The sequence below is a fragment of the Phoca vitulina genome, unplaced genomic scaffold, assembly GCF_004348235.1.
Source record: "Phoca vitulina isolate PV1807 unplaced genomic scaffold, GSC_HSeal_1.0 scaffold13, whole genome shotgun sequence".
Lineage (NCBI taxonomy): Eukaryota > Metazoa > Chordata > Mammalia > Carnivora > Phocidae > Phoca > Phoca vitulina.
Window position 1 is genome coordinate 41,482,363 of NW_022589716.1, and position 23,452 is coordinate 41,505,814.

Consider the following 23,452-nt stretch of genomic DNA (forward strand, 5'->3'; position numbering starts at 1 on the left):
CTCCCTCTTCCTCCCTCTCCCCCTTTGTCTCTCCATGAATAAATAAAGAAAAAAAAAAAATATTTAAAAAAAAAAAAAAAAAAAAAAAGACTTACATGTTCTAGCATTTGAAAATAAAAATGAGGGTACTAAGCTGTTATCTCTGAGGAAAACAACCAAAATAAACTGCATATAACCAAAAACCAAGTGGAGAAACACAGGAGTCTATTATAATTCGGGAGACAAGAGGGCATAGGTAAAAAGCACTTTAAAACAGGTTTCTGACTTACGTTTTTCATCATCGGCATGCACCAGAGATGCTGCCCTTGACAACACATCCAATGGTGTCTCCATTCCTGGTTGGAGCCTAGAAGGAAAAAAAGAAAAAAAAAGAACATAAAGAGAATTCAAAGGACTCTTTTAGAATTCTGGCAGTTAACAATTAGAAAGATTCCCCCACCACATGAAAATCACAATACAGAGGATGAAATTCTTCCCAGTCTGTGAAGAAATCCAGCGGATTTGGTTCAGGCACAGATAGAGCAAAGGGTTAAATTCCATTCTGTCTACTAAGCTAAACCTTGCTGATTCCAGGAAGCAGCTAGTTTTAGAGCTAAAAGAAGGGATATTGTAATATTCATGCCCATGTTATTTGTGCTTATAAATGTTTATGTGCGTGCATAATAACATGCCCATACAGACATACCTAATAAAAAACAGTTTCGGAACAAAGGCTGCTCTATGAACATAGCATTACTACCAGTCTGAGATTTCTGTTGTGGTGGTGTTTGTTGTTGGTTTAACAGTTTTAACAAAAATTATTAAGATTGAACCGTTCTGTTCATTCACCTCCTTAGCCAAGAGACTCTGCATGACTGTGTCACTTAATATATTCGATGTACTCATTAAAGGTCTGTGAATTCCAGTGCTGAGTTAAGTGGTATTTTAATTCCAATAGGAATCTTTATTTTAAAATACCATGTTTTGGGGGCGCCTGGGTGGCTCAGTCAGTTAGGCATCCGACTCTTGGTTTCAGCTCAGGTCATGATCTCAGGGTTGTGAGATCAAGCCTTATGTTGGGTTCCACGCTGGGCATGGAGTCTGCTTGGGATTCTCCCTCTCCCTCTGCCCCTCCCCCCCAAAATAAATAAAATAAAATGCTTTAAAAAATAAATAAAATATCATGTTTGTATGGTACTTCCTATCACCGCCACCCATCACCAATTTACCTAGTGCCGTGTCTTTTTAATAACCCTAGGTTTTATTTTAAATTGTTTTCTTAAATTACAGCATACATAGAAAAGCAAAGATGGCAAAAGATTCAAAGATGGTGGAAAACCTAGAAAATCAGGCCACTTTGCCCAATTTTCCTTTTCTGGGTTATTTAAACAAGCACACATGCACACACACATGAACATACACACAGGCACACACAATTATTGGGAAAATAGGCACACCCTATTAGTGCAACTTAACTATACCCTTTTAAAGACACTCCACATTTATTATGCCTTCTTCAACATTTACTGAGTACCTACTGTGTATGTGCCAGTTATAAGACATGGCAGATCAGCTTGCTTTGCTAATTTCGTATTTCAGGTCTCCAAAGAAACATCCAAGTCTTGACTAGCTATGCAACTTCATTTAATAAGCATTAACTATCTACGAGGTGCTAAGGCAGGAAAATAATAAAAGGCCAGTAGTTATTTTCAAAGAGCTTCCAATCTGAACAGTAGACATGCCTACAAGAATCTAGTTTAAGAAGTATTTTCCAAAGTGTTTTGCACTGTATGTTCATATTTCATAAGAAAAAAATTGTTTAGAAGTTTGGGAAACGCTGAAGTAAACCAAATTAAGCCGCTTATTTTCCTTCCTGTGCTTCAAATATGTTGCTATACCTTCCTTCTGCAGGAGGCTAAGGCAGTGGGGACAGTAGCTCTCTATATATGAAATCTCTCGGGGTGCCTGGCTGGCTTAGTCGGTGGAGCCTGTGACTCTCCATCTCAGGATCATGAGTTCAACACTCGGCATGGAAAGAAAGGAAAGGAAAGGAAAAGGAAAAGGAAAAGGAAAAGGAAAAGGAAAGGAAAAGAAAAGGAAAAGGAAAAGGAAAAGGAAAGGAATCTCTCAATTTTCACCAGCCATTCTTTTAATTTAAAACATCTCTTAGGGAACACTTAGGAAAATAATGGATTAAAGTAAAATGTACTAAGTACCAAAACAGGGGTATAAACAAAGTCCTATAGAAATACAGATGAAAAAAAAAAGAAAGAAAGAAATACAGATGAATTCTGAAAGACTGTGGAGAAAACAGAACCATGAGCCTCTGAAGGATGGATATATAAGTTCTTCCAGAATAGAAGAACAGAATAAGAATCTATTCAGGAACAAGTTGCCCAAATTGGCTAGAAAACCAGAGTAAAACAGGGATAGGAAGTAAGAGACAGGGATGGGAGTTTTGATTAGGGCCACATCGAGGAAGGACTGAGACTTGGGTTGGATCCTCTATGTGTTAAGGAGCCACTGAAATCTCTGAGCAGAGAACTAGCTTGGTCATCGACGCGTTCTATGAAAATTATTCTGGTAGCACCATGTAGTCCCATTCTACAGAATGGGAAGCCAAAGGCAGGGTAAACAATTGGAAAGATACAGCTATGCAGCACGCAGAAGGTAACGAGGGGTGCTGTTGCCGGAGCTGCACGGACAGGAGAAAACCAGAGACAGACTGACAGGTCTCAAAATGTGCGAGGAGACAAAGACAAATACTGGAGAGTCTCTTCAGTGTGAAATCTAGAAGACAAACTCAGAGCCAGAGAACAGTTTGGTGGTTGCAGGGGGAGGGTGGAGGGGACAGGTGAAGGGGGCTGAAAAATAAATAAATAAATTGCTGAGCAATACCAGAAATGGCGGGGGGGGGGGGGGGGGGAGAGATGTGAGAGTAAAGTCAAAGCAGGCTGTCAGTGAGGGCAGCAGTGTCATCAACCAGAGTTCGTGTCTTCTTTTGCAGAGACAAGAAGAATAAAAAAAATAAAAAAATAATGACATTCACATTCCTAATCATCTTGGTAAAATAGAAAAGATCATCTCTTGAGAGTAAGGATTTTTGAACTTGTTCAAAGGTGGAGAAAGCAAAGAAAGGTTTGAACAGAAGGACAGGAAAAGGTTTGCTGAACTCTCAAGAACTCAATTATATTCTCTTCACCTAAACCAGTTTCCTATTCAGGCAAGAATTGGGCTTAAAGTCTTTTATTTTGATTAAGTAAATGCTGATAAACATTCTACTCCATATTACAGTATTTAGACTCAAATTCCTTAATTTCCCGGTGAAGTTGAAGTGTCAGGCTTTTGAAGGACACACCCTTCCCAATCACATAGTCTTAACTCTCCTCTCACATGATGAAAATTCTAAACCCAAACAGATATACATTAACACATCCCTTAAGTTATGCAAATTACACAAAGAAGTATTACACACAGAAGCAAAATATCAAAGCATAAAAACATCAAATAACACAAAGTAGTAGACGCAGAATTCTAGCATCGTAGAACATTACATATTTAAATTTATTTAGATACCACGAAATCCAAACCTCCAAGCAACTTAACGTTCAAAGTAGGCAGATAAGAGATTAGGTGTTTAAGGTTCACCTACAAGAAACCTGCCATCTGCTGCAGCCTTATTAATGAAACCAACCGATTTTTATTATGCAATTATCCTGAGTTCAGGGAAGTACTCGGGAGAAGTAAAAGAGAAAGAAAAGATACGATCTCTGCTTTCAAGGAGTTATGATCTTATTGGTGAACCTGAAGTATAAGGAATAGGTTAATAGACAATTTTTTTTAAAGAATGAGGTAACAAACAGACAAATTTCAAAAAGCAAAACCAAAGTGTGTATTGTGTGATAAAAAGAGCGATCGGTGTCAGCTGAAGTGTATACCTTGTGAACATCTACTCTGCTTCGTGCGGGCATGTGTGTGCTTCAAAAAAGCCGCCTCAAAGATCTCCTTCCCTAGTTTTCTCTCCCTCAGGCTGTCATGCTCCTCTCTGACCTCTCTCACTCACCTGGATCACACTGTCGGAGTATTTCCTGGGTGCAAGGACCCTGTCTTATCCTTACATGTACAGTCATGTTGGATCAAAAGCCTGAAGAAAGGTGCAGAGACAGGAATGAAAACCCAAGACAGGGAAATTGAGACCATTCTGGTCAGAATGGAGAGTCCTGGTTAAGAGTAGGAGAAGCTAAGTTTGGGTGAGCATGATGTGGGTGGATGGAGGAACAAGCCGAAGGCTAGCTGGACAGGTTTACACTGAACATAGTAGGCAAAAGGCAGCTATAATTAGTCCCTGAGCAGGCTGGTGATTTGATGTTACTGAGATTTTTGTTTAGCAGTTCTGGAGAAGATGGTTTGACTTGATAGAGTGAAGTAAGAAGTCACTGGAAGCAGATCAGTTAGGAGGCTTCTATAGGAACCAGGTGTGAGATAAGGACAGTAGGGGCTGGTTCAATAAATATAGGTAGGAGATGAAGGCCAGCAACTATCTAGCCACAGAAGACCTAAGCAAATACAGGTGGAAGAGAACAGTAATAAAAAAAATTTTTTTAAACCTTACGAAAAAATTTAAAAAAAACAACAAAACATGTTAGTAAAGTTGTGGGGGTTGGGGGGAGACAATGGTTATAGTATTTGATGGAGGGTCACACCACACTGAGAGGCAAATCAGCAGAGTGGTTATTTAAGAGGATGATCTTTAGACATCAACCCGTCTGAGTTTGAATTGGGCTCAGCCACTTCCTATCTTTGTGTCCCTGGAAAATGACTTTACCTCTGTGTGTCTGTTTCTTCATCTGTAAAATGGGAATATGAATTCCTATTACCTCCTTCATAGGGTGTTATGAGAAGGGGATGGGCTTTATACGTATTGAAATAATATTTGTCAAAATTTTTGCAAACATATCAAATAAATTGCAAATGACGATGGTAAATGTTTTGAAAAAGGGTACCGACCACTACTTTACATGGTGATGTCTGAGATGAATGAAAACTGAGACCTCAAGGAGAGGAATTAGTCTTGCAAAGGGAGGCAGGGAAGAGACAAAGAGCATTTGCAAAACACTCAAGACAGATCCAAGTTGGGCTTGGAGATGTGGAGGGAATGACCTCAGCACAGGGAACACGGGAGAGAGGCCAGGAGGTGGGGCAGGGAAGTGGGCAAGGGCAAATCAAGCATGCCCTGTGGGGCGTGACAAAGCTGAGACTTTACTCTCAGTGCAAGGCCCCTGAATGGTCTGAATGGTTTTACACAGGGGAGAGAGATGCCTGGTTTATTGTATATCCTTTATGAACCATAAATCATTTACTACCTTTTGCCAAAGATTATGTAGCATCCAGAAAATAAAGCCAAGTACATCCCAGTAGCATGTTCTCCTTTCTGTGATGCTTTTCACATTATAATATCATGATAACCAAAAATACAATCACTTGAAATGCTCACATCTGAAACATAACATCAAGTGAGAAGAAAGTAGTTTTGGAAAAAGACATCATGTGCATCTATAAAGGTGTTCTATTCTTTTGCAACCCATTTCCAGTCTATCCATTCACCTTCCCTGGCGATTATTGACAAATATGACCATAAGTCATCATGAACAGAATATACATTTTGTTTTGTTTTGCAAGCAATAGTCCATATTTTCTCTGCCAGCCCATATTCTTTTCTTCGAACTCCCTTATTGCCAATACTAACTAATGCTCCTACAAATAGCTTACGGTGGAGAATTAGAGAATAAGAGATCAATTCTAAAGCTATTAAAACTTAGGGACATTCAGTGCTAATGACAAGCTCAGCTATAAATTTGAATGCTATTATTTGGACTTCCACAAAGAACTGTCCCTTTTTGATCAACAAGAGGACAAAAGCACCTGTCTTGGAAAAAGAATCACAGGGTGTATTCAATTTTTTTTTCAGGCAAGAGAACAGAATTTCAAGATATGTTATGGAAGTGTTCTAAGGAGATTTCCCAGGTGAAAGCTACAGCACCAGGTCCGCCTCACTCCACAGCTCTGCCAGGAATGGTGGTCTAACTACTGTATAATTTAGGAAAGACTATGGGAATATGGAGCAACTGTCCTAGCAAGGGCTGGAAACCAGTGGGGGTGGGGAGAAGCATATTCAAACCCCCTGATGTTCCTGCCACACTGTCACTTGGCCAAAAACCACAAATAGGAAGACATCACTATCCTGAGATACTGATGGCATCTCTAGCTTCCAGATGCACACTAGTCAGTATCTCTAATTCCTGTTGGCCCTGTTCCATCCCTCTATCCCCTGCAATCAGGGCCACTTCCTGGGATAATCTAAACCAGCCTCAGCTAATAAAGCACAACTGGAGGACAAGCCTACGAGTATGAACTCTCACACCACCACGGGAGGTATATGACCTTTTTGGTCATCAAGAGTTTAGAGGCTTTCATTGAGTATCTCCTATTTCTATTAAAACTATATACAAAGAAACAAAAACAAAAAATACCTATATACAGACATTACAGAAAAGGAAAAGGAAACTCACTGCCCTGAAGTAACTTAAACCAAATAGGTATCAATCACACTGTCCATCTCAGTGAGAAGGACAACTGAAATACAATTTCAGACCAAATCATCACCAGAAGACTCTGGCAGCCACATGGAAGCAAAGCTTTGGGCACGTCAAGGAGATGAGCAACCCTCCTAGCTGTTTTCTTCTCCATAGTGTGTCCAGTTGATGCCCCACTAACTTCTCGCAACACACATTCTTCCCGTTAACATCCAATTCTCAGACCACCCCTCTATGTTCTTGCTGAAAATATCTCTCATTTGTGAGATCCTTTTTTTCTTTTCACACTTCACCATCTGTTAAATCAATGGAGCCAGGACTTGAGCCCTACTTTAACACTTTCACTCATTCAGTCAACAATCACTGCTTTGTTCTAGGCTTTGCTCTACAAGCCTAACACTGATTGTATGGGCCATTTAACCTCTCCAGGCCCAAAGTCCCTCACCTAAAGAAAATGGCAATAATGTTGCTCACTTCATAGGGTCACAAACCTGGCCTGTGGACTAAATGATACAGTGTAACTGAAAGTACCTTGTAAACTCAAGTGAGAAATACATGTCATCCCCATCCAGCCACCACGTAAGGTTGTGGAGCACACGCTTTTCCAAAGCACACTCACATAAATTACTTCATTGGATTCTCACTGTAAATTGGCCAAATAGGATTATTAATATTCTTCTGCAGATGAAAAACCAAGGTGCCGAGAATATAAGTGACTTCCTGAAGAAACTAAGACTAGAGTCCAAGTCCCCTGACTCACCATCTACTGCTATTTTTACTATACTTAAGCTGATTTTCATAAAGACTTTTGGAGAAAATCAGTTATTTTTAGTTTTATTAAGTTATACCACCCTCCCCAAAAAACCACTTCCATCATCAACCGAGGCAAGACTTCTAATCTGTGTTCTTTCCCCTATACCTTGAGATACATCAGGCAATAACTTTATTGTTTCTAAAGTGAGCAAAGGGAAACAAACCCTCCCCTCTTATGAACGAGAAAACGATGCCATACTTCACTTTCTTTGAACAGAGACAGGCATGAAGTCACACGAATGGTAACCAAGACAGGTGAGAAAATGCTCGCCGTCAGCTGGTACTGAGAGTGGAGCAAGCCGCTCCCGGCAATGAAATGGAAGCCCTCAAGGCTGCAGGCTCCGCGAACGGGTTCAGTATTAGGAAGCATGGTTTTTCGACTTAGTCATGCTCAAGAAAACCTGCTGTTGGGTTCCAATAGATAACTGTTAGGGATCAGTGAATGATATTTTCAAATGTGCACCTTATTTGTATTTCTCGCAACCTTAAATTGTACACCACATCACTAAATAGTCACCAGCCCTTATTCAAAACACTCTTCCAAGAGTCATACTGTCAGGACGCCTGGGTGGCTCAGTCGGTTAAGCATCTGCCTTGGGCTCAGGTCCTGATCCCGGGGTCCTGGGATCGAGTCCCACATCGGGCTCCTTGCTCAGCGGGGAACCTGCTTCTCCCTCTGCCTGCCGCTCCCCGTTCATGTGTGCACTCTCTGACAAATAAATAAATAAATCTTTAAAAAATAGTCATACTGCCAAAGAAAGAGCATGAACAGATGGATCCTCTGCTAGGCCAGCACTCCCTACCTAGGCATATCGCTGGCATGAATAACTGACCCATACTGCCATAATGTACAGCACCCCACCAAGTAGCATGTCAGGGCCTGGCCAGCTTCCACTTACATCCAACTCCTCACCTCTACACATAGCCACTCCTGAAAATTTATTTCAAGGCCAAATGTATTAAATCTAAACAATATCCACATGTTCTACACTTATTTCCAGAGAACTGAAAACGTGAATGCATAAAATCCCTAGTTAGGCTGCTTTTAGGTGCTTGCCAACCTCAAGCAGAAGCCCCAGAATAAGAGTCAGCTCATGGCACTACTGGGTATTTATCCCAAAGATACAAATGTAGGGACCCGAAGGGGTACGTGCACCCCGATGTTTATAGCAGCAATGTCCACAATAGCCAAACTGTGGAAAGAGCCAAGATGTCCATCAACAGATGAATGGATAAAGAAGATGTGGTATATATATATACAATGGAATATTATGCAGCCATCAAAAGGAATGAGATCTTGCCATTTGCAACGACGTGGATAGAACTGGAGGGTATTATGCTGAGCGAAATAAGTCAAACAGAGACAGACATGTATCATATGACCTCACTGATATGAGGAATTCTTAATCTCAGGAAACAAACTGAGGGTTGCTGGAGTGGGGGGTGGGGTGGGAGGAATGGGGTGACTGGGTGATGGACACTGGGGAGGGTATGTGCTCTGGTAAGCACTGTGAATTGTGCAAGACTGTTGAATCTCAGATCTGTACCTCTGAAAAGAATAATGCAATATATGTTAAGGGAAAAAAAAAAAAGAAGAAGAAGCTAGCAGGAGGGGAAGAATGAAGGGGGGGAAATTGGAGGGGGAGACGAACCATGAGAGACGATGGACTCTGAAAAACAAACTGAGGGTTCTAGAGGGGAGGGAGGTGGGAGGATGGGTTAGCCTGGTGATGGGTATTAAAGAGGGCACGTTCTGCATGGAGCACTGGGTGTTATGCACAAACAATGAATCATGGAACACTACATCTAAAACTAATGATGAAAATTAAAAAAAAAAAAGTCAGCTGATGGCAGTCCTTCCATTGTCCTAGAAAATTATAAAACTTGGTAAGCTGGGACAGTCTTGTACCCTTTCCATAATGATATGAGGCCCCTCCTATGAAAGCTCTGCAGGACGCAGCCTATGGGTTGGGCAGCCATCCATCTCTTTGTCCTCCAAAGTGGGATTCATTAGATGTCGGAACAAGGTAACCTCAGGCGTCTGCCATCACCTGGGCTCTGCCTACGGCTGGTCTCCACCTCCCATCATCTCAATAGAGACTGAGATCCCAGGCAGCTTGGGCTGAATAAAGGGTACCACTCTGGATGGAAAGTCCTGAACCAATGCTCAATTCAACCACTTCAGGTTTTCTTATGCTAAAATGGATGACTCTATGGACCTCCTTAATCACCCCTCCGCCGGGCCCGAGGCGTGTGTGTTAGGGATATGATAATGTAGTCGTCTTGATGACCCTGGCAACGGGAGCTGCCAAGCAGTGCTACCATGAAGTAACTAAATCCTCCAGTCCTGTAATACAGTTTGGTATCAGTGTCAGCCCTGCACCCGCACAGACAGTACGAAAGCTGACCACGTGCCAGTCGAGTATATAAGCCCAATGCTGCAAAACTAAACTTAGGTTACAGCATATTTCCTGATCTTTTATGTGAGGCTGCTCAGTGCTGGTATAAAATTCTCCCTGCCGGCTGAAGTTTACCCATCTCCCCAAAGGGTCCCCTGGAAACCGTACGGAGGGCCCACACTAACACCACTGTGTCTAAGTAAAAGAAAATAAAATTCAAGTCTGGACTTTTTGAGACTACCTATTCCCACAATTTGTCGACACTGTTGTCACATAAAAATGAACTATGCTTTTCTTTCTCATGTTTAGGCTATTGTGAATCTCTCTTCATTTCCAAGACCTCGGCCTCCTACAGCACTGCATATGAAATAAGGGAAACTCACTGGCGTTTTTAGTTTACTCCGGATATGCCTGTTCTTGCCATTTCTTTTATTTGGATACTTAGAATTTCCCATTCACAAGTCCTGAGGTGCCCATCCTCTCAGGGACCTTTTTTTTTTTTTTTTTTAAAGTAGTGGAGCCCAACACAGGGCCCAAACTCATGACCCTGAGATCCAGACCTGAGCGGAGATCAAGAGTCGGATGCTTAACAGACTGAGCCACCCAGGCGTCCCTCTCAGGGACCTTTTACCCCCAAGAACAAGACACATGAACTTGCACCAAAGTCCAAGGTGGCAAACTTCCCATAATACTTAAGTCTAACTGTCCATTGTTCCAAAATCTCAACTCAGCCTATTAAAGCCTAGATAAAGCCTTCTAACCCATGACACATTATACCATTAGGAAGCACTCTAGTTATCAGCATCAGTAAATATGCTCAATTCTCATTATTCACAGCTGTCATGCTCTCTAAAGTCTCCAAGAACACTGAGTTAACGAACACTGAACCATTGCTCCTAGGAAAAGCACACGGTTAGGTTCCTTTGAGCCACTGGTTGCATTTTTGTCAACTGATCAATACATAGCCTTGTTCTAGGTGTTTCTGTTTAAAGACACCTTATGTGATATCTATTACTGATTCACTCACATTGAGTTCATGGGCAACAGCACTATAATTCATGCCTGAATGAAACTTATCTAAAGCACATATTTTCTCCCCGTATTTTTTCTGAAAGGCACATCACAGCCTCCTTGCTCTTGGGAACACTATGCTGGGGGGCCACTATAAACACCAAAAACAACAGAAAGCCCCCAAATGAGAAAAATGTGGCACTAAATAGACCACAAGTAGGAGTACAGTGTGAGAGCTGAAACAAGAAGTCAGAGTCTTGACTTGCCTGACCTCACCTGGGAAGACTCAGATTTTTCACTACTCTGTGCATGTGCAGGGATGACGGAGAAAGTCCTGCAAGTTCGGATTCAGGCTTCCAAATAAATTTTAGTAAGTAGATGAAGAAATCCGAGAATGGACTGTATCTGGTTATCAGACCTGAGGCATGAGACACAATGCATTCTACAAGGTTTTCCTCCTTTGCAAAGGAGTTGTCATACTGCGTCCCAGGTAGCAAGAATTTTTCTGGTTTCAGCACCTCCCACTTATGCTCCTGCCTGCCTTTCTTACCTTGACAGATCATACTCTCAAGATCTGGCGGCCCAATTTTTCTTTCTTTCTTTTTTTTTTTTTTAATTTTACTTATTTATTTGTCAGAGAGCACTAGAGCACAAGCAGGGGGAGCGGCAGGCAGAGGGAGAAGCAGGCTCCCCGTAAGAAGCCTGATGCGGGACTCGATTCCCGGACCGTAAGATCATGACCCAAGCCGAAGGCAGACAGACGCTTAACTGACTGAGCCACCCAGGCGTCCCACTGGCAGTCCAATTTCTAAGCAGTTGTTGTTGCTGTAGTTGTTTCAATGTGGTCAGATTCTAAATTGCTACAGACTGTTGGCAGCATTCCCTTTTCTCTGCTATTAGGCTCTCACATATCGACTTCATTACCTTTAGATGGGCTCCCTAAAACAATCACAAATGAGCTTCGGCTATGCACAAACTTAACAAGCAAAAACTTTCTCTCTCACCAGGTTCTGCAATAGCTTATCTAACACAGGCCAAAACCAGACTTGGTATCTTAAGATCACTACAGTGTCATAATTTTAGTTACATTAAAATTTTCCCAATGTATGTGACTTTTACTTCCTGAATTTACAACTCGTATTATTTTATGAAGTCATAATCAAAGTTGCAAAGCAACTTTTATGATGGTTATTTTATTTTTCATTCTACTAAGGCAAACTAGAACCTGCACAGCAAAACTACCCAGGAAAGATACTGAGGAAAGACACAAAGTAAAATCTTCCTTGGGATTTGATTTGGCAACCAGGAAAGGTCAGGAACAAGGCTCCATAAGCAGGTAAGAGGAATTTCCCCTTACAGCACTCTTGTCAAACAGAACATCTGAAAGTGAAAGTTTGGTTTCATAATGATGGTGTCTGTAAGAAGTGTTAAACTCTTCAGGTGAACTCACAGTTCTAAATCAGTTGGGGGAAGTGGCGATGACTGCCATTAAAAAGCTCTCTCAAATCTTCGAAGACCTTTATAATAACATAATGCAAACTACTTTTCGGAGAACATTATTCCCTGTAATTCCTGAACTTCTGTGATGTATTGGGAACAGATACAATTACCTTCTTATAGAGGAAAATCAAATACAAAGGTTAAGTAGAAGTAACTACTTCTGGTCACCAACTTAGTAGGTGACAGAGATTGGACTTAAAGTCGTCTCCAGAAATAAGCCAGAGCTGTTTTTACTACAACATTCACAGTTTTGGAATGTAGTCCATGGTTATTTATAGCAGAATTATCTTCTTAATTGTATTTTGTTGGGTCAACATAAAAATTAGTTTGCATTCCCTTCCAAATGGAAAGCAAAAGCAAGCTGCCCCAAAGTGTGACAAAAACAGTGGCAGGGGAAATCAGCCTGGGATTAAAGTTGCATGAAAATTAAATAACAATTTGAGGGGTTTACATCATTTCTACCGTGGGGGAGATGATTTTCAGCCAGATGCAACAGGAAACACACAGAAAGAAAAAAAAACCCAACCAATCAACCAACACAAAATTGTGTCTTGAGTATAAGACAACAAATTTCTGAAGAAAGTATTTTTAAACGCATTATTTAAAATTAAGGCATTGAGATTTAGAGATGATAAATAACTTGTTCCAAGATCGTGTCATCGGTACAGCCTTAAGGCACTGACCCCAAAGCTCTCTTTCAGCTACCCACGCTACTCCTCACAGTCATGCGCGGCAAGGAGGAAACAATGAACATTACAAGTTAGTGGACTAGAGCAAAGAGTTAAAGTTTGGTATGCTAAAATGGTATGCAAAACTGACCTTCAAATACCAATAAGAAAACTATCTTTTCTTGGTTTTGTCTTTGAATGTTCAGAGGAAACAAATGCAAGCCTTCATTCTCGTCAAGGTAGGCTTGGATTTAGAAAAAGATTTGCAAAATCTACAAACTGGAAGACAGTACCTTTCAAATAGAGGGAGCAACCAGGGGCGATAAAAACTAGAAGAGCCGTCTCCACCGCCGGCTCCCGGGCTGCTGGTTCTTATTAACCACAGAGAAGGAAATACAACCAGCAAACATACAGCACCAATGATCAAAGTGAAACCGATTTTTTTAATCATCTAGCTTAAATACACGAATATATGCCAGGAAAGTGCATAAAGACTAAGTTAATAGCCCAAGCAAGTACTGTCATCCTAACCTAAGACATTTCACTGTCTCAGTGTCAGGAATCAAAGGAGACTTTAAGCAAAGCAAAAAAAAAAAAAAAAAAAGGAAAAGACCTTTGCGTTTCGGCGAGGCCTGCACTCGGTGCTGGAAGAGTGTGCCGTTTTGTTTTGGGGAGGGGCAGGGAGTATATGAAGAGAAAAGAAAGACCCGTCCCAGCTGCCCATCCTCAGCCCCTTCCCGCAGTCCTGAACCCAGCCCTCCTTTGCCGCTGGCCAGGACCAAGGGTCTACAGGGCGCGCCGGGCCCCCTCCCCGGCCCCGTGCCTCGCACTCCCAGGACGCCTTCCTCGCGGGACCCTCCCCCGCCCCCCCCAAGCCAGGAGCCGGACCTCCCTTCGAAAGCCCTGGAGCTTCGGCTCCCGCTGGGAGCCTCAAGTTGCCCCGCGAGAACCAGCCGCCTCCTCCCTCCAGGAGGACGCCCTCAGTCCTGCTCCGAGTCAGCCCAACCGGACTTCCCCCGCAGGCCAGCCCTCGCGGGCCGGGTTCTCCCGCACTCACCGCCGGGCGGCTCTGGGCTCGCCCGCCCCGGGCCGGTCGAGCCCCGTGGGGGACGGGGGCGGGGGTGGAGGCGGGGCCGCCGAGCTCGCGGGGCGCACTCCGGGGGCGCGCCGACGCACAGGCGCGCTCGCGCCCGCGCTCCCGCACTGACGCCCCCTCCGCACACCCACACGCACACGCGGGCGGCGCGCGCCGAGCCGGCTCCGCGGCGGACGCGAGCGCGGAAGCGGGAGGAATCCCTGGAATGAGGCGCCGCCCGCCCTCAGCCGGGCTCTGCCGGGCTCCGCCTGGCCCGCCAGGACACGCCCCCGGACACGCCCCTCCCACCGAGCAGGTGGGCGGCCGAGCCCAGGTGAGCGGGCAGGGAGGCGGGGGCGGGGCCTCGCGCGCGGAGGAGAGGCTTGTTTCCCCTCCCCCGCCCGCCGCACGCCCGGCGGCGGCGGCTCCCACCTACCCAGCGGGTGCCGACGCGCTCGGGCGGGTAACGGCCGCTGCGGGGCTGGAGCCGCTCTGGGCCCCCGGGGGAGGCGCCAGTCCCCGAGGGCTCGAGGACCCGGCATCTCACACATATCTATGCCCCCCAAGGCCCAGCCGGTGGGAACACACCTTCAGCGTACACGCACAAACGAACCTTTCGTGCGCGCCCAGGTGCCTGCCGCTGTGGGCCAGGCACGTTCCTCACACGCACACAGTGGGCCCACGCACCCGGTGGACACAGCCCACGTGACACCGACGTCCACGGTCGAGCGGTACTCCGCACCCACTGGACCCGCTGCCCCTTCACCGCCACGCGCAGCCAGCAAGTGCCAGAGCCTTTGAGCACGACCTGCAGCCCCTACGCCGCCCTCGGCTTCAGACCCGCACACGTCCTCTTTTCGAGGAGCAGCCCCTGCAAGGGCGTACAGCCCCTCCGGCGCCCGGCGCTCACACCCGGCTCACCCGCGGGACCTCAGTGCACGCGGGAGCCTCTCGCACACCCCGCTCTCCCCTCCCCCGGGCGCCGACCTGGACCGCTGCCTCACCTTCTCGTTACCCACACCCCCAAGCCAAACTGACCAGACGGGCCGGCGGCCACACGTACCTGCAGGTACAGGTCGCACTTGCTCGGGGAAGTGTGTGCTCAGGTGCCACTGCGATCAGAACGGCCGCTGCAGTCCGGGGCACTCAGACGCGGCTCGGTTTCCTCCCATTACAGCATTTTACACTCCACCACTCACTCCACTTCACACACACACACACACACACACGCACGCACACTCACGCCCCAGGCGCCCTTCAGCGTCTTTCCTCCCCCTCCCTCGCCCGGAGGAGGAAGTCCTAGTAAATGAAAACAGTGTGGAAGGGAGGGAGCAGAGGAGGAAGGGAGGGAGGTCGGAGTGGAAAGAGCCCCCTCCAGCCGCTCACACAGCACTGTTTGCTGTGCTTGGCAAACTCCAGGAGTCCACAACCCGGGCTGCTCTGAAATGTGCCCGGGGAGGGGCAGAGGGGAGGAGGTGAAACATTTCTAATTGGTGCAGGTTCTTATTACAGCAGCAGCGTAGACATGTGACCACGAAAAGAAAAGCCCTGTCTTTAATTTTTTCCTGTCATTCTCTAGAGATTTGGGGGGCGGGGGGGTGGTAAGAGGGGTGGAGGCCTGATACTCCAGTCTCCGGCAGCCCTTGCCCCATTGTTTTCTCGTACTGCCACAATTAAGAAAACATTTGCTTAACATATCCAGCCGCTAACTTCATAAAATAAATAGTCAGAGACTGGACTTCCTCTGGTTTGCTTTAAATGGCTTCGTGTTGCTCGCCTTCTGGCTGTTCTCAAACTTCGGTCGTTATTAGGAGCTCCTACTATAGGGCTTTCCCTGGGAGAAGATTCTGCTGAGAGGCAATGATAACAATGAAAAGAAATACCAGCTTACATTAATGCTGGGGGGAGGGGAAGGGGATGCTTTGCAGTTTTCACACTGTTTTCCCATCTATTACCTCATCCGATCATATCAAGTCACAGCATGTTACCTCATTTGATCTTAGCCCCTGTTGGGTAGCAGGACAGGCATTAATAGTTCTATTTTACAGCCAGATTAGATGTTTTACCTAAAGCAGGTAGAAGTGTTGCCTGCACCAGAGCATGCGTCTTATGGCCCCTTGTAAAATACACTCCTCCAGGCCACACAGGATCACTGTAAATGGGAACCCAAGTGACAAGTCAACCCCTGGTTTCCCACTCCCCAGATTAAAATTCACAGATTAAAGCCGGGAAGGCTCCCAGTCTTCCCAAAGATATTTTTACTTAGACTCCATGTTAGTTCATCAGTAGTCTCAGACTAGGAGGAAAAAAAAAAAAAAAACCACCCTGAAGAGATCATAAAGAAGAGGTTTTCATCCTGCCAAGTTAGGGCAGGGCATGGGGAAAGAATGAGGACTGCATGGGCAGATTTCAGGAAGTGTGGCAAGACAGAAAAAGGGCTTTGGGTTTGGACAGACCTGGATTTGAATCCAAAGTCTATCTGTGTTTGTTACAGGATTTTGGGCATGTCATCAAGCTCAGTGTTCTCATCTGTAAAACAGATAATTCTTACCTTGAAGATCCACTGCAGGGACCGAGGATTAGGCAGAATATTGGATGAATACTCACATCTTCCTCCTTTCTCTTCCTACCTTAAATCCAGTCCTGCTGTGGCACCTTATAAACAGACACCCACTTTAACACGGGGGGATGGGAAAATAATTTGCCCAGATAATGCAAATGAATAATGATAGCAATAATACTACTACTACACATTTATAAAATGGCTTTGGGGTTTATAAAGTGTCCCCACATATCATTATCTCATTTTATTTTTATGACAATTCTGCCATTTGTATGCTGCTAAATGATTTCCATTTGGGGTCAGTGTGGAGGTCCTAAAGCTGCCTCTTTAATTTCCATCACTGCTCAGCGCAAACCTTACTCTGCAGATAAATCATGGGGACAGAGGGCCTTTTCTCATGGATGTGACCAGTCTTCGACCTTTCCAAGAATTAATCTCACTGCTTCCCTTACATCAGCATTAGTGTGACTTCGCTCTGGCAACATCTAAGCATGGTTGTTTTAGCCTGACTGTTTTAGTTGTGCAGAAGAAAGACAGACTCAAGTTATCCTAAGAAAAAGGGGGTATGTCTTCAAGATGTAGGTGGACCGGAACTGGAACATGTCAGGTACATTGACTATTCACATAATGGGATATTAGCAGCCTAAACAAACGACTTATGCTAACATGTAACTATAGGGATGAATCTTTTTTTAAAAAAAGATTTATTTATTTATCTGAAAGATTATTTATCTGAAAGAGAGAGAGAGAAAGCACGAGTGGGAGGGGCAGAGGGAGAGGGAGAGAGAATCTCAAGCAGACTCCATGCTGAGCGGATCTCACAACCCTGAGATCAGGACCTGAGCCAAGTCTGTGGCTCGACCGACCGCGCCACCCAGGCGCCCCAATAGGGATGAGTCTTGACAATATTAGGTGAAAAAAGTAGGTCCCAAAAGATTACATACAGCATAATATCCTATTTGTAATGTTGCAAATAAAATGAAAAAGAATTGTAGGAGTACATACACCTGCAATAACACTAATACAAAAGAAATAAGGGGATGATGACCAGAGGATTCAGAATGGTAATTACCTAGGGAGGGGACTGCATTGGATGGGTGGGAAAGGCCATTGGTTAGATGGAGGTTATCGGCAAGCTCCTCACCTTTGGGTGGTGGATTCACAGGTTCACTATTAAAAATAACCACTTAAATGATGGTTGCACAACAATGTGAATGCCACTGAACCACACACTTAAAAATGGTTAAAATAGTAAATTTTATTTTGTGTATTTTAGCATAATTTTAAAAAAACAAATTGGGCAACTTTCTAAAAACAAAAACAAAACAAAACAAAACAAAAACTGCTGAAGTAGCTAACTGAAAAAACAAAGATAGATTGTACATGGACCATAATGAGAATGTGCTGCAAACCAAGGATTTTATAAATGCACCAGAAATTTATTTATTTTTTAAGTAAACTCCATACCCAATGTGGGGCTTGAACTCAGGACCCTGAGACCAAGAATCGCATGCTCTACCGACTGAACCAGGCAGGCGCCTGCAGAAATTTTTTTTTAAGATTTATTTATTTATTTTAGAGAGAGAGGGAGGGAGTGTGAGCAGGATGCGGGGGGGCAGAGGGAGAGGGAGAGAATCCTCAAACAGACTCCCCACTGAGTACAGAGCCCAAGGCAGGGCTCTATCTCACGACCCTGAGATCATGACCTGAGCCAAAATCAATAGTCAAACGCTTAACCAACTGAGCCACCCAGGTGCCCCCAGAAATTTTTTTTTTTTTTAAAGAATGAAAATAATCCAAGAGGTAGGTGAGCGGAGGTTGAAAAAAAACAAAATTTGCCCTGAATTGATCATGGTTGAAGCCAAGTGATGGGTATAGGCAGTTTTTTATACTGTTCTGTCTACTCTTACCTGTGTTTGAAATTTTTATATTAAAACATTAAAAAATTAAAAGGAAAAGAAAATGCCAAGGACCGAAAAGAGACTCTGTGGACTATTATCCTGCCTCCTCCACAGGCCACAGTGTCATTGGCCAGTCCTCTCTCTGTTTCTCTGTGCCCCTCCCCTGTTTAATTCCTTCTCATCCCTCCACCAAGGAGCTTCCTGGTCACTTCGGCTCCTACTTTGTCCCTACCGCTCCTTTTGAATTTTGCTCCCCTGGTAATGGACTCCCTTTGTATCTTCATAGTTCAAATTGTTCATAGAGACAACCTGATTCTTCTCTTTCTACTCATCCATAGAAATGGCATCAATCTGATCTACCTTGAAGTGGAGTGTCCGTGAGGGTCTGTGAGGGCCTGTGACATCAGGCACAGTCCGGAGAGGAGAAAGGATAGGACAAGGGAGAGTGGGAACTACTGGATATATAACACAGCTGTCAGCAAGTGAAGGTGGGGAGGCACCAAGATTCTGACCAAAGCAACACTTTGAAAGGCCCTCAGGAGTTCAGTCAGGTGAGAATAAGTCCTTTGCTTTTCCGTTTGCTCCTTACAATTTGTTAAGGCTCTCCAATGACTCAGTATTGTAAAAAGAGGGTTTTTTCCCCACACCAAATTCCCAACAAGTAGTTTATTTTCCAATATGTCCTCTCATGTCATACTTCCAAGAGGGAAATTGGGGAAACACCAAGATGGCTGCCAAACTGAAATGCTCATAGTGCATAGAGACTCATTAATCTTCTCAGTGCATTAACCTGCTGAGGAAGAATTGTTCTTTTCTACCCCATGGCCCTTTGCTTGTAATATGCTCACAGGAATTTATTCTGCTCTCTTCTTCTCTTCACACCAAATTCTTCCACAAAGAGCACTCACTGAGGAGACAGAAGATATGGGTTCTCATTCAGAAGATGTGTGTTCTCTAGGTGACAGTGTGAGCCCATGAAAATCATTTTACACCTATGGGTCTAAGTCTCCACACCTGTAAAGAGCTTAGATCAGATCAGGTTTGGCAAACAGTGTCATCTTGAGCATCGGCTCTGTCTGGAGTCCTCTCTTGAGAAGGACTCTGAAGCCACAACTGAGGTTCAATGAAAAAAGAAGTGTCAGGATTGATTAGTAATGTCTGCTGAGGGCAGGGTATAGGGACTGATGTACTGGTATTTGCCATTTCTGATTAGAGGAGCTCTAAAAATTCCTTCTAGCTATAACTTCTCTTTTCTCATTGAGTGGGAACAGGTGAACTTCTACTTTTCCAGAGGCCAAAGTAACCAGTGGAAAAACTCAAATGATCTTATTTCACTGCAAGAATACAGAATAAGAAATTATCTAAAGTAATAATGATACCTAACATTTAATAAGCACTTACTATGGTCTGGACACTGTTCTAAGTGCTTTAAAACAATTATCTAGTTTAAGGCTCACAACAGCCCTATGAGGTAGGGACTGTAAATATCCCCATTATTTAAGCAAATGAAGAAACCGAAGCACAGAGATGTTAAATAACTTGTCCAAGGTCTTAAAGGTAATAACCGTGCAACTAGAATTGAACCTCACAGTCTAATTCTGGAGTCCACATGCTTAGCCTGTCACTCCACATCAGACATCCCCTGGGAGCTTGCTAGTAATGCAGACTCTTAGGCCCGACCCAGGCCTACTGAATTAGAACTGGCATTTCAACAAGCTCCCCAGATGATTCATAAGCACATTACCCTTTGAGAACCACTGGTCTACACCATATTGTCTCCTAGGAGGATATTAACTACCATTTTTAAATGCTTACAATACGCATGTACTGTGCTGCACATTATGCCCGTATAATTGGATTTCATCCACATAAAAATCCTAGAAGGGAAATCCTACAAGATCAATGGATTGATCAATGTCAATATTCTTTTTTTCTTTTTTGTTTTCAATGTCAGTAATCTGGTTGTGATATTATATTGTAGTTTCACAAGATGTTACCACATGGGGAAAGGATACATAGGATCTCTCTATATTATTTCTTATAATTGCATGCAAATCTATAATTATCTCAAAATAAAAAGTGTAATTAAAAAATCCCATGATATAGGTTTTATTTTTCCTACTTTTATTGTTGAGGAAACAGAAGTTTTAAAGAGGCTAAGCAGCCCAACTCTGCAAATAAGGATTGGGGTCCTACTATGTGCAGGGGACTTTCGTAGGCACTGGGGACACAGCAGCAAACAAACATTGCTCTCACTGAGCTATCATTCTATTGCAGGCAGTCAGAATTCAAACCCAGACCTGGCCTGCTAAGTAAGTCCTCTACTGCTCACATTTTGGAATGTGGTAAATAATAGGGCTATGAGTGGTTAACACGTTTGCAGAATTTCTAGGCAGATGTGTATGAAAGCATCTAACAGTGCCAGGCACAAGGTAAGCACTCAATTAATTCCCTTTCTTTCTTTCCTTGCAACCATCTCAGAGTCCACAAATGAGCCTCACCTCCACCATGACCCAACATGAATTTTACCCTTCACCCAATTGGATGGAGTCCAGTGATAGGACCATTTTGAGTAGTAGTAACCCAAGCCTCAAATTGTCTGTGGAATTCAATGAAGGTGATATTCCAAGGTTTGGAGCAGTACCATTTGAAACCTGTCAAGGAGTCAGTGGTTAAGTATTTTTCTGAATGTCAGCTCTTTTCACAGCATGGTTCTGAATGAATGCTCTTGAGCAAGACTAGATTTATGGCCAGAACAATTGCTTAGACCTCAGATCTCTGAGTGATACCTGTCTAACTGATCCAAAGATTGGATTCATCCTCACACAAGGAATTTTCCTTCAAATACCATAAGAACAATTCATCTTGGCAATAGATGCTTGCCATCTTTCTTAAAGACAAACCAGTGGGCTGGGGCAGGAGACAATAGGAGCCATCTTCCAGAGAAAAGAATGTTGCAGATGCTGGATTCAAGGGCATCGAGAGTTTGACCACAGGTAACTAGCTAACTCTCAGACAGAGAATGGTTTGAGCCAGGGAACTTACCAGAAATGAGCATGTGTTTTTCCTCTGAGTGTGGAATCACTCAGAGGACAACACCACCTAGGAGAAAAATTCTTCAAACCAAGATTGCCACATCTCTCTTGGCTCCAATTTCTTGCTTTGCATTCAGCTCTTACAAGCATGTGCTATATATAGGCAAGAAGAAAGTAAACAAGGAAGGAAGAAGATCAACATTCCTGGGTGCCAACTATGTGCAAGGCACTCTGCTGAGCCTTCGCATTCAATGTAACTTAATCTTGTGAGGAAGACATTATCAACCCTATTCTATGGATGAAATAATGGGGGCTCAGAGAGGGTAAAACCTTTGCCTTTAGTACTACAGAGCCAGGATTCAAACCAGCTGTCCTGATCCTGATTCGATCTTTCAATCGAATCACTGTTTACCCAGAAAAGACCCTGTTGAGAATTTCTAAGTAAACCATTAAATCAACTGTTCTAGACCAACACTTCAACTCTGAAGGGAAATGTCTCCTTTTGGTGGCCCATCCCCTGTGGGCTACCATATGGAATTGGAACTTACTGAGGTTCTAACATCATTTTTGACATCGTTTGTCAAAGGATGGAGAAACACTTGGCACATGAGAATTGCTGAGATGTTGGCATCAGCCAGACCAGAGTTCAAACCCCAGTCCCACCATTTTCCAGCTGCATGACATTGCACACAAGCTTGGACACTGCCCACCCTTCTATCTTCTCTCCTATACATTGGGGATGATTCCTACGTAGAAAGGTCTGATCAAACAAATACTAAACATTGTGGTGATCATTTCACAATCATTTCACAATATGTGTAAGTCAAGACATTATAGTATCCAGTGTTGTGTGTCAATTATACCACAATAAAACTGGAGAAAAAAAAGAAAGAGAAAAGCCCTAACTGGAAAAAAAAGATTCAGGGTTTTCTTTAAGCATTAAGTACTTTAAAAAATAGTAAAATTATTTAATGGTTGTTTTTTCCACTTCATCATTCATCTGTTTGACCCTACAGTTGATTACTTAAGACAGCTCTAAAATCCAAGTCAACCCTACTTAAACTGCTGAATTCATATTAGTTTGTATATTTTTAAAAAATATTTTCGTCTACATTAGGACAGTTGCATATTCAATAAAAGTGGCTCCAGCTCAAAGCCTAATGTGCCCCTACTGTGCATAATGCTGACATCCCCAATAAGCAGGCTGTGTTTGTATTTAGAGCACCACAATGTACAAACCTATTTTTGAAAGAACTTGATATATATAAATAAATAAATACTCATCTTGGGCAACCATGTCTTCATTATACTATGTTTACAGTTTAATATGCTTCTGAATTACATATATGAGGAGGCCCCATTATCTTTCCAGTGCTTATTGGCAGTAGGGGAAATGGGTTTGGGTCCAAAATAGATGAGGTTTCTGCACAGAAAGAAAAAAAAGAAGGAAAAGGGTGTTTTTTTCCCTTCCAGAGTGGGAGCTTTGCGGAGAACAGTAAGCTGATGCCTTAGGGTGGTAGGTGATGTCATTTCTATACCCTTGAGGCTGCTTCAGAAGCCATAGTGCTTCTCAGCCTGCCTTCCATCTGTTTTTCCCCATTCCACTCCTCCCCCATCTCCAGGAACTTGGTGTGGACCCTGGGGTTGCACTGTGAGGGGTCTTGATCTAATTAGGGCAATTATTCCTCCCTCCCTCCTTCCTTCTGACTTCCCATCCTCCTTCCCTCCCTGCCTTCCTATTGTCTAGAGCACTTTCTGTTTGCCATTTACATTTCTAGATGTTGAAGCTGGGGCTATCAATAAAACAGACAAGGTCCTGCCCTGAAGGAGCTTATACTCTAATGGGGAGGTGTTCGGGAGGAGGTGGGAAGAGAGACAATTAGCCAGGAAACATAATTTAAGTCACATAAGTTAC

At 43.6% G+C, this 23,452-nt stretch overlaps 1 protein-coding gene and 1 long non-coding RNA gene across 6 annotated transcripts in view; one reads left to right on the forward strand and one right to left on the reverse strand.

Moving 5' to 3' along the window:
* Window positions 1-15,457, reverse strand: part of VGLL4 (vestigial like family member 4) — a 153,236-nt gene extending 137,779 nt beyond the window's left edge. The window contains exons 1-2 of one of the 4 annotated variants that reach the window (XM_032411948.1): window positions 15,102-15,457; window positions 270-346 (exon numbers count right to left, since the gene is read on the reverse strand). In XM_032411948.1, coding sequence (XP_032267839.1) covers window positions 270-333 — 64 coding nt within the window. In that variant the 5' untranslated portion in view covers window positions 334-346; window positions 15,102-15,457. Of the gene's footprint in view, window positions 1-269; window positions 347-14,020; window positions 14,076-14,626; window positions 14,646-15,101 lie in introns of those variants that run through there. The other 3 variants (XM_032411950.1, XM_032411949.1, XM_032411952.1) reach the window with 3 other exon arrangements.
* The window catches only part of LOC116636800, a 36,216-nt gene continuing 26,968 nt past the window's right edge, over window positions 14,205-23,452 (forward strand). For both annotated transcript variants that reach the window (XR_004300401.1, XR_004300400.1), the window contains exon 1: window positions 14,205-14,372. This is a non-coding gene — a long non-coding RNA (uncharacterized LOC116636800). The remainder of the gene's footprint in view (window positions 14,373-23,452) is intronic.